Source organism: Suncus etruscus, chromosome 9, assembly GCF_024139225.1.
Source record: "Suncus etruscus isolate mSunEtr1 chromosome 9, mSunEtr1.pri.cur, whole genome shotgun sequence".
Taxonomy (NCBI): Eukaryota; Metazoa; Chordata; class Mammalia; order Eulipotyphla; family Soricidae; genus Suncus; species Suncus etruscus.
The window spans coordinates 114,746,815-114,758,129 of NC_064856.1; the positions used below are offsets into that span (position 1 = coordinate 114,746,815).

Below are 11,315 nucleotides of genomic sequence, written 5' to 3' on the forward strand. Positions count from 1 at the left end.
TGTCCCTGAGCCCCTGATTGCCCACGGTGTTTGCCCACGGTGTGCCCACGGCTTCCCACTCACCCACCCACCCAGCCACCCAGGAACAAGTGGACCCCCAAAGTCCACACACACACACACACACACACACACACACACACACACACACACACACACACACACGCCTGGCTCCCTCCCCAGAGCCCCAGAGTACGGCCCTCATGTGTCCTCCAGACCCCCAGAATCCAGAGCCTGGACCCCCTATGTGCCTTAGGCACAAGAATCCAGCACCCAACTCTGCTGTGTCCCCCCCCAGATCCAGAACCTGGATCCCCTATGTCCCTCAGGCCACCAGATTCAGCACCCAATCTCTCCTTGTCCCCTGGAATCCAGAGGCTGTCCTGTCCCCCTTGTCCCTCAGGCTCCCCAGAATACAGTGCCTAGACCCCGTGTGTCACCCAGGCCCCCAGAATCCAGAGCCTGGACTCCTTATGTCCCCTAGACCCAAGAATCCAGCACCCAACTCCTCTGTGTCCCCCAAAATCCAGAACCCGGACCCCTATGCGCCTCAGGCTCCCAGAGTCAGCACCCAATCCCTCCCTGTCCCCCCAAAATCCAGAGGCCATTCCCTTTGTCCCTCGGACCCCCAGAATCCAGTGCCTGAACCTCATATGCCTTCCAGATCCCCAGAATCCAGAGCCACGCCCCCAGATTCCTCACTCAATCCCTCTGTGTCCCCCAGAATTCAGACGCTGTCCTCCTTGTTCCTCAGACCCCCAGAATCCAGTGCCTGGACTCCGCGTGTCACCCAGGCCCCAGAATCCAGCACCAAACCCCTCTGTGTCCCCCCCGAATCCAGGGCCTGGACACCCACCCTGTCACACTCAGGTCTCAAAATCCAGAGCTCTCCCCCCCCCCCAATATTCCCGCAGCCCAGCACCCCACTCCACTCCCACCAGTGAGTGCCCTTTCCTCTGTCCTTTCTGCTGAGCACAGCACCTTGGGGCCACTGGGGCTGGGTGGCAGCAAGTGGTGACAGGCTGGGCCACCTGCACCCGGCTGACTGTGTGACAGGGGCGCCCCCCTCCGGCCGGTTCGAGGAGGGGGGCCATGCAATGGGAGACCCTTGAACTTCCCAGGTCTGGGGGGGCACCTGGAGGGGCCTTGTTCTCTTCTTTTTCCTCTTTCAAACAGTGAGTGCGGGCCCGAGACCCCCATGTCCTCTGCCCCGGGAGCCCCCAGCCTGGAATGGGGACGGACACAGCGCCCCCGCCTCCTCCTCCCCCTAAGTCCCTAGCGCCCACTGTTGTGGGGTGTTTGCACTCTGCCTGTTGCCTGGAGACAAAACTCCAAGTGACCAAGTGTTCGGGGTGGGTCCTTCTCCCCCACCCCAGCCCTGGACCCCAGACCTCCAGGCCTCGGATCAGATCGCCCACCCCCAGGGCCCCCACACTCGTACCCCCTCCCCTATACAGAGCTGCCACCACACCATAGCACGGTGGCAAATCAGGGTGCTGCACCCCGACACCCCAGCAGGGCCCCTCGGTGCGGGGAGGGGGCGCGGGCAGAAAGGGGAGCTGAGAGGGCCTCTCGGCTGCCTGGGGGGGTTGGGGGGGCTCTGGCAGCCTCCTTGGCCCCAGGCAGGGCTGACCGGGCGCGGAGACACTGATAGATGAGCACAGCTGGGTCCCACCCCCCGAAACTATTTGGGTTGGAGTGTCTCAGAGGGCCGGGCGGGCCGTGTTCTCAGATAAAGGGCATTCCTGATGCCCGCACCACCTCCCGGACAGCTGTCGCCCCCCCCCCCGCCCCCTTAAGCCCCCGGGGCTGGAACACTCAGTCCCCCGGATTTAGCAGAGGCTGGGAGTGGGGCGGGCTGGGGGGGGCAGCTGTCTGACCCTTGTAAGGCCAGGCATGCTTTTATTTTTAGGAGGCCCCTTCTAGAACGGAGGGGCTCTCTCTCAGGGCGGAGGGGGCATCGACGTGCTCAGGTCCAGGGGAGACTGATAGACACCCCGTTCTTTGTTTGTGGGGTCCTGGGCCAGTCACCCACACACACAACCAGCCGTGTGAGCAGCCAGAAGATGGGGGGCTTGGTTAGGGGGTTGGGGAGGCCACGTCCAGCATAACAGTTTTGAAAAGTCAGACTAGCAGCTCACAAACTTGCCCTGACCAGGGGGGATCTGGTCGAACCCCGAAACCACGGTGTCTCTAGAGTAGGACAGGTTAGGGAACACTGCAGGAGCCCCCCTTCACTCCGAAGCTCTCAGCCAGGGAGGGGGGCCATCGGGGTCTTGGACATGAGAGGGAACCTGAGACCAATCCAGGGTGTGGGACTCTGGTTAGTGTCATTCTGAATCTCCGGGGACAGCTGAGCCCAAGGCTGGCGCCCCCACCCTGTGGCATGCTGCTGTGAAGCCAACAGGGGTGACCCCCCTCCCCCCCTCCCGACTCTGAGTCCGGCCTCCACCGGCCACTCTCGGACACACTCTGCCACACTGTGGCCGCCTGAGGACCTACCCCGGGACCCAGGGAGGGACTGGCCGGCAACAGAAACAGGGGTGCAGAGTGGCCGGTGTAGAATGAAGGGGTCCCCAAACCCCATGTTCCTGTCTGTCTGTCCATCTACCAGTCTGTCCGTCAGGAGCTCCTTTCTGCAGCCGGGACCCCACCTTCCAGAGCTCTCCAGCCCATACTGGGTGTCCCTCTCTGCACCCCAGGGGCCACCCATGACCTTTGCCTGGTGGTGATCCTCACTCAGCCATTCTGCCCCAAAAACAGGGTGTGAGGACCCTTCTTGCTCAGGTTGGGGGGCATGGCCACGGGGCACCCCAAAACCTGACACTGTGCCCCCTTTCTCTTCCTTTCATGATGGAGGCCTGGGGGAGAATGGGGCATGATGATATGCAGAAATGGAGTCCCCAGGGGCCTCAAGATCCAGTGGCCCCCAGCCTTGGCCGCCCAGACCATACTAGGCGTCCTGTCTTCTGAGGGGCACCCAAGCCATTTTCTCCGAGGTGAACCCTCTGAACCGGCCATCTGCAACAGACTTGGGTTGCTTCATGCCACACACCAAGCATCGCACACAGGCACTGACACGGGGGTGCAGAGGGGTTCTTTGGGGGTTCAGTCTGGGGATCCCTGAGAGGCTTATCAAGCTGTTGGACCTCAAAACAGCTCAGGGCTGAACCCCCCAAGAAGGGGTGAGGTCCTCAATGCCACCTCCAGGGTCTGGGACTGACTGCAGCCCGTCCTGGAGGGGGAAGCCAGTCATCCTCAAACTGAGCTAAGGGCAAAGAGGTAGAAAACAGGGTGCCCCTTTCCTGCTGTGGAGATCCTGGGGTAAGGGGGAGTCTGAGGGGTCTTGCCGACTCCCCTGACTGCCCCCCACCCTGTGGCACAGGCTCCATGTATGGGGGGGTTGTGAGCATATGAGGGCACAAGCCTTTTGCACCTCTGTGGAGGTGGGGGTGGCTCCGGGGAGATCCGTGGGGGGCCCCCTCCCCGCTCTGCCCAGCCCAAGTGGGGCCACCCTGCCAGGGGCCGCCGGGAGTCTCCAGCCTCGGAGCAGGGAGGGGTTGGGGCCAATCAAAGCCAGATGTGGGAGCGACCAGAAAAATGCTGATTATTTTGACTAGGAAAAGGCCTATTTACAAAGAAATAATGAAGTGATTTGGGGGATCGGCGGTGGATGGTCTCCGTCAGGGGCAAGCACAGATGTTACCCAGGTCCCAGCCCGCCATGCTCAGGCCTCGCCCCGCCTCCCTGCCCAGCGGGGGGCGGGGGGGGTGTGCCAGGCTCTCCCCTGAGGGGGGGACGCGTGATTCCTAGAACAGCCCCTGGGGCCTGGGGCCCGGGCCTGGGGAATCTTAGGGGGATCAAGGTCCAGGCAGCTCAGTCCCCCACCCGCTCGGGGACAGTCACATGGGTGGCCTCCCCGCACAGGGACAAGGCCAGGACACCGGTCCCGGCCGGGCCCAGCGGCCTTGGGGTTTCCCAACCCTTTCCGGCCCCGCTAATCCAGCCGCTTTCATGTGATCCCCCCGGCTCTCCTGGGGGCCCGCGGGGGCCATGTGGCCTGATTGAGAAACGCTGCTAAAGGGTTCCCAGGACACTGGGTGGGCTGAGCTGCCCTGCCCCCCACCCTAGAGGCTCCTCGGCCTGGCAGGCCTGTGAGAGGAAGCCTGGGGGGCTCGAGAGACCCCAAAAAAGGCCCTTCCTAGAGGCATGGCTGTGGCACAAGCACTCCATGACCTCCAGGCACTCACGGGGACACCAAGCTCTAGGCCCAGCGCACCCCCAGACCTGACAGGACAGGATGGCAGCAGGCTGGGCCCGGGACCCCCCAAAAAAGGGCTCTCGAGGGCTCACAGGAAGGGGGCATACTGCAAATGCCCATACACGTGGGGAACCCTGCCCCATCCAGTGTGAGTACATGTGGACCACTTCTTAGCAAAGCTGTTGAGAGAGAGAGAGAGAGAGAGAGAGAGAGAGAGAGAGAGAGAGAGAGAGACAGACAGACAGACAGACAGAGACAGAGAGAGACAGAGAGACAGAGAGACAGAGAGAGACAGAGACAGAGAGACAGAGACAGAGAGAGACAGAGACAGAGAGACAGAGAGAGAGACAGAAAAGAGATAGAGGAGAGAGGACAGAGAGAGAAGAGAAAGAGTAAAAGAAAGGAAAAAGAGAGACAGAGAGGAGAGAGGAGAAACCAAGAGAAAAAGAAACAGAGAGAGGAGAGAGACAGAAAGAGAGAAGAGAGACTAGAAAGAGAGACAGAGAAGAGAGAGAATGAGAAAGAGACCCTCCAGGTCCTGCTTGGGGTGACCATCTATCTGCCAGCAGCTGGGAGAAGGGGAACCCAGACCCCAATTTAGGAGGACAATGGCCTCCCTGTCTCTTGGCCTCACGGACACACACTCACGGTCACCCCCCCCCCCCCACACACACACACTGTCTCTGTCTCTGTCTCTGTCTCTCTCTCCCACTCGCTCCTCACAGCCTCTCGGCCTCCTCCCTGCACACTTCCACAAGTCACAAACTTAGTCGTGGTCCCATGATCTCCCCTCACGCACAATCTCGCACAACTCTCTCACAGCCCCAGTCTTGGACACACAAATCCCCTCACCCAGCTTCTCACACTGTCCCCCGAGGACACTGTCTTGTCTCCCTCACACCCTGTCTCATCAAGATCCTCATGTTGTCTCTTGCCTCACACTCTGTCTCTCTCGCACACACACTTGGGGTCCCACAGATTTACACACACACACACACACACACACACACACACACACACACACACACACACACGCTCAATCTCTGTCTCTCTTTCTCTCAGTCTCTCATCCTTTTCCCAGTTTAGAATGCATTCGAGTCAGGGAAACGGGGGGTGGGGGGGTCCAGGCCCTGGGCCCAGAGCAGTTCCAAAGACCCTGATTTCCTGCCTTGTGCTGAGATTCAGGGGGTGGTGGTGTGGTGGTGGTGGGGAGCTGAGCTGGGGGCCTGGGACGGGTGGGTGCCGGTGTGGGGGGCTGTGCTGAGTTCCCGGCAGTGGGGGCCCCCACCTCCTCCCCCAGCCTGAGAGTGGAGCCGGGCTGACAAGGTGCGGGCGCCCCGGGGAGCGCGGGCCCAGCAGAGGAAAAGCAGATGTCGGGGAGACTGGCCAGATGGTTTTCCGCTCTGGCGGGGGGCCCGGCGCCTCACCTGCAGCTGTGGGGTCTGGGATGTGTCCGCCGCCCGCCCCCCTTCCCCGTGTGCGACGTGGCGCGGTGGTGAGGCCTGGAGGGGAGACGGAGCGGCCCCTCACCCCACAGCTAGCCTGGGCAGGGGGGCCTCTCCTGGGTGGGGTGTCCCTCCAGTACCCCCGTCAGCTGCAGTTTTGGGGTGCAAGGTCTGTGGACTCTTCACAGGGAGGTGGGCACACAGGGAGGGACCCTCCATAGTGGGCCCCAGAACCCCACAACCGAGGAAGTGTGAGTGGGCTCTGTAGGCCGGTGAGGGGCTGATTCCTCTGCTTGCCTGGACTTGGGGTCTCAGCCACTGCCCCCACCCCCCTAAGCATTTTCTCTGGGGACAATAGAGGCACGGCTGCCCTCTCTGAGGCAGGCAGGCCGGCACCAGGCGTGCGTGTCCCGAGTCTCGTGTCCCGTCAGGCTGGTGGCGCCAGGAAGGGCCCGTCCCTGCCCGGACCAGGACCTGCGTCAGCGCCTTCTCCTCCGTGCAGGCCCCTGGGCGTCACCCACAGCCTGGAATCTGGGCTGGGGGCTCCTAACCTCCTCCGTCTTCCTGGGGCTTAGGGAGGAGGGGAAGGCCATGAGGTCATGAGGTCGTGGACTTGAGCGAACAGCACTGACCATCCCTTCTCGGAGGAAGGGGCAGCCTCCACCCTGGAAAGGCCCTGCTAGAAAGGTCAGGGTTGAGGGCTGTGGGGGCTAGAAGCCTGGGACCACCCTGAAGGCATCTCTGGGTGACTGTCCCCCGCACCCCTTCCACCACTGACTCCCCAGGTCCTGTTCTCGGCAGTGTGGCTGATTCCAGACATTCCCCCAAAACACACACTTCCCCAGGGGCCCCTTCAAGGCTTAAACCAGGTCCAGGGCTTGGTCCACACTAGGGGTACTCCCACTCCCCAAACACACACACACACACACACACACACACACACACACACACACACACACACACACCAAGAAAGGAATTTGCAGACACATGGCATATTTTTCCTTTCTTTTTATTTGGTTTAGGGGCCACACCCGGCAGTGCTCAGGGCTGACTCCTGGCTCAGTGCTCAGGGATCGTGCTCGGGGGACCCTATGGGGTGCCGGGGATGAAACTAGGGTCAGTCTTGTGCAAGGCCGGGCCCTTCCCTTTGCCCTGCTCTGGCTCAGGCCCTTCACTCTGGCAGTCTTGGGGGTCCCGGGGAGGCTGGCGGGGCTGACGGGAGAGCATGGGCCCTGCAGCCTCTCTCCCTCTGAGCTGAGCCACACAGGCCAGAGTGTGGGGCGAGCTACTTTCGGGGTGCTGCCGGGAATGTGGGAGCCCAGGCTGCATGGAGGAAGGGGTTCACAGGCCGAACCACGTGGGGACCCCGCCTCTCCGGGGGTCCCGTTGGATTTTCTGCTGCTGCTCCTGCAGGGCCTGCTGCTGGGGGTCTTCGAGCTCCCCAGGCCCTTTCTGGGGAAACAGGTCGGGGAAGGAGAAAGTCTGTCCGTGTGCCTGCAGAGGGAGAGAGGACGGACGGACGGGCTGGGCTGAGCAGGGGCGGCCGCCACCCCCCGGCCCGGGACAAGGGTCCTTTCACCCGCCTTATCGTTGGCGGGAGTGGGGCGCGCGCCCCCCGCCCCTCCATCCCCGACACCTCCAGGCCGACCCACATGAAAGGGGCCCCTGCGCGCTTGGCAAGCGCCGTGCGCAGGCGGCCGGCAGGAAGGCGTGCAGAGACGCCGCACCCCATAAATCAAGGCCGGCGCTGCAGACCCAAGGCTTTCTGGTCTCCTGCTGAAAGTGCAGAATGTGTGGGTACCGGCCAAGTACTCCCTCAGACCCCCAAGCACGTGGGCCGGGGTCTGGGCGGGCGGGGGGAGGAGAGGGAACCCTGGCGCTTCGGGGGCCTACGTGGCAGCTGAGGGGGGGCCCGGGCCGGCCAGGCGGAGGAAGCAGCGTGCGGCGCCTCCAGCCCTTCTCCGGGGAGTCTGGCGTGGCGGGCGGCCAAGTGCCCGGCGGGAAGGCTGGGAACGGGCGGGCGGCAGGCCGGCGAGACGCGCCCCAGGCCCAGCACGCGCTGCACGTAGAGCCTGTGGGGGCCAGGCCGGGCCGTCCTGCGAGGCTTGGGGTGGGGGGCTCGGGGGCACCTCCAAGAGCCCGCTGCCAAATCTGTGCAAAACCCGGGGGCCGGGAGAGGAGGGAGAAGGCTGCGGTAGGGCTCCCAGAACTCACGTTCCGGCTCAGAGTCACGAGGCTGCTGGGGTCCCCCTGGCCCGGGGTCCCCCACATTGTACAGCCTGGATGTGGGTCTTCCACAGAGGGGACCCCTGAAGCAGCTGACTCTGAAGGAAGGAGGGGGAGACGGGGCCTCTGGGGTTGCTACAGACAGCAGGGCCCGGGTGGGGGACATGGGGGGTCACTTGCTGTGGTTCCTAGGACTGTGTGAAAATGTTGGGGTTCAGGTGGAATGCAGCATTTCTCAGCAAACAGGTCGGGGAAGGAGAAAGTCTGTCCTGGCTGAGCCAGGCCTGTTCAGAGAGGTGCTGGGTGGGGGACTCGGATGACCATGGGGCCACTTGCCACCACAGCGTGGGGCAGCTCCACGCACATCTCCCTCTACACATGGCCAAGGCCAGGGCGAGGCAGCCCCGAAACAAAAAACTCAGGAGTAGCCTCGAGGGGCCCAGGGACCCAGCGGTCCCAATGGTGCTACTGCCATCTAGCGGGCCCCAGGGGCACTGTCACCCAGCCCCCACCTCTGCCTGGGGTCCCACCAAGGAGTTCCCCCCCCACCGAAGAGGGCCCCAATGTCAGAGGCGCAGACCCCAGGCAGGGGGATCCGAAGGGGCATTCATGGGAAACTGGGGCTTGCTCAACAGCAGCTCAGCGGGACCCCCAGGCTGGTTGAGGGTCCCCCACTCTGCCACACCCTGCCCTGCTGGGGCCAGTTTCAGACCCACAGTTGGGGGTGCGGGTGCGGTCACTCACCAGCTGCACGTAAGCCACCTTGAAGTCAGGCTCCTTCAGACGCCTGTTCCGGTGGTCCCGCTTCCGGCCGGAACCTGGGGAGAGGACACATGGCACCCATGGGACTCAGGCCTTCCGGCAAGGGGGCCCGTGAATGTCCCCCATGTCACTATCCCCGTCAATGCCCCACGTCACTGTCCCTATGTGCATCCGTTCCTCGTCATTGTCCCATGTCACTGTCCCTGCATGTACTCACCCCACCTCACTGCCGTCACCTCACTGGCTCCCTATGTAATGATCTTGTGTAGAATCCCTTGGATCCTCTCCCCTCCCTATCCCCATGTTTGTCTATCTATCCTGTATGTCCCCAGGCACATGTGTGTCTCCCCCTTTGAGGATCAGGTCCCTGTGGGGTGCTGCTGTGTTCAACCAGATCCCCGCTGCCCCAGAGGGGGGGAAGGAGCACTGTGGGATGGGTACCCCCACGCACCGTGCTGTATCCTTGTCCTCACGGCGGCCACAGGCACGTTGTAGATACGCTCCAGGTAGTTACGGAGGTCGATCCGTGTCATCCTGCACAGGACACAGAGCACAGGTCTCAGATGGGCCACACAGGACAACCGGGGACACTGAAGGAATCTAGATGACAGGGTGGGGGCAATCCAGGGGGACGGGATGGGGGAAAGCTTCATGGGACACGGAACCTTCCCAAGGAACATGGATGTGGGGATGTCAGCTGGGCAGGATTCGAGAGCAGACCTGCAGGGCTGGGCTGTGGGGTACGGCTCTGTGGGGTGCAGGGGGATCTGGCCTTACTCCATGGGGATCCGGAACTGCACTGTGTCCTCGGGCTGGGGCTGGCCAGGCCGCACCAGGCGGATGAAGAAGTTGGTTCGGAAGATGCGCAGCTGGGGGTTGCCCAGCTGGTACAGGGGGTACCTGCCAGGGAGGGGGTGTGTGTGAAGACAAAAGACATTGCTGGGAGGTGGGAGGGGTGGATCACAAGCCCACCAGGGCTTCGGGCCCCACCGACACTTCTTGCACCCCTCCAGCCCCACCCAGAGGTCTGAGTCTTATGGGGAGTAGTTGGTATAGGTCTGTGGGCCTAGAGTAGTGTGTTGGGCCCACGGAGGCCCAGGTATCTGCATTAGTGTGCCCGGGGATTGGGGGAAGGCTTTGTGGGGGACCCAGGGAACCCAAATCTCTAATCAGGGTGCCTGGGGGCATGTGGGGGCCCCCTGGAAGACCCCAAGACTATGATCAGGGGACCTGGGGAGACCCCTTGTGTTGAGTAATTGTTGTAATATTGTTTTTGCCTGTCATCCCACCTGGATCTTCCAGGTGGGGGTGATTAAGGAATGAAATAAAAAGCTTTTTGGGGAGGCAAAGAAAGTCTTTTGTCAGTTGCAGCCAGCTCCAAAAAGCAAACTGAACCAGCAGTCAGTTCTGGCAAAAGAGCTCCCTATGCCTCCCCAACAAGCTTTTTATTTCATTCCTTAATCACCCCCACCTGGAAGATCCAGGTGGGATGACAGGCAAAAACAATATTACAACAATTACTCAACACCCTTGTCTCTGATAACAGACCAGGGAGGTGCAGAGGATGAGGGGACCCCAAGTCTCTGATCAGGGAGCCTGGGGCATGTAGAGGACCAGGGGGACCCAAGTCTATGACCAGGGGACCCAGGGGGACCCTGAGTTTTCTATAAGGGAGTCTGTGGCATGTGGGGGACCCCTAAGGGGTCCAACAAACCTTGATCTGATCAGCAAGCCTTTGAGGTGTGGAAGTCCAGGGGACCCCAAGTCTCTGATCAGGGAGCCTGGGCATGTGAGGGATCCCTTGTCTGATCAACAGACCTGAGAGGTACAGAGGGCTGGGGCAACCCCAAGTCTCTGATCAGGGAGCCTGGGGCATGAAGAGGACAGGGGGCCCCTGAGTCTTCGGTCAGGGGGGCTCGGGCGTGGGGGGGAGCCCTTGTCTCTGGTCAACAGACATTGGAGGTGTGGGACCCCAAGTCTCTGATTAGGGAGCATGGGACATGTAAAGGACCGGGGGGCCCGAGTCAATGACCAGGGGGCTCCCGAGTCTTTAATCAGGGGGTCTGGGGCAAGTGGGGGACCCCTTGATCTCTGATCAGGGAGCTTGGGGTATGTAGAGGACCGGGGTAACCCTAAGTATATGACCAGGGGACCCCTGAATCTTTGGTCAGGGGGTCTGGGGCGTGTGGGGGACCCCTTGTCTCTAATCAACAGACAGGCCAGGGATCTGGTCAGGGAGCCTGGGGGCATGTAGGGAACCCGGGGGGACCCCGAAGCTATGATCAGGGAGTTTGGGCATGTGGGGGGGCCCCGACTCTATGACCAGGAGACCCCGATCAGGGGGCCCAGGGTGTGTGGGAGACCCGGGGGACCCCCCCTTCTCTGACCAGGACCCCGGCCAGTTCGGTGCACTCGGGGCGGCGCAGCCGTTGCACCCCCCGACCCCCGACCCTCCGGGGTGCAGCCCCGCCCCGCCGCCGCCCCCCACTCACAGCACATTCCGCGCCATCGCCGCTTCCGGGGCCTTGGGCGGGCGGAGAGAGAGGCACTTCCGGTTGGGCGCGGCCCGGGCACAGCGCCCCCTGTCGCCCGGAGGACGCGCTGCGCCGCCCGCGGGACCGCAC

At 62.5% G+C, this 11,315-nt stretch overlaps 2 protein-coding genes across 5 annotated transcripts in view; both read right to left on the reverse strand.

The window, feature by feature from the left end:
* CD81 (CD81 molecule) overlaps positions 1-11,315 on the reverse strand; it is a 344,561-nt gene that overhangs the window by 161,817 nt on the left and 171,429 nt on the right. The gene's annotated exons all lie outside the window — the stretch shown is intronic.
* MRPL23 (mitochondrial ribosomal protein L23) lies at positions 6,697-11,226 on the reverse strand. Its single transcript, XM_049781279.1, has 5 exons — positions 11,184-11,226; positions 9,469-9,591; positions 9,143-9,225; positions 8,674-8,747; positions 6,697-7,197 (listed from the first exon to the last, which is right to left on the reverse strand). Exons 1-5 carry the CDS (start codon positions 11,198-11,200, stop codon positions 7,045-7,047), a joined length of 450 nt encoding a protein of 149 aa, XP_049637236.1. The 5' UTR covers positions 11,201-11,226; the 3' UTR covers positions 6,697-7,044.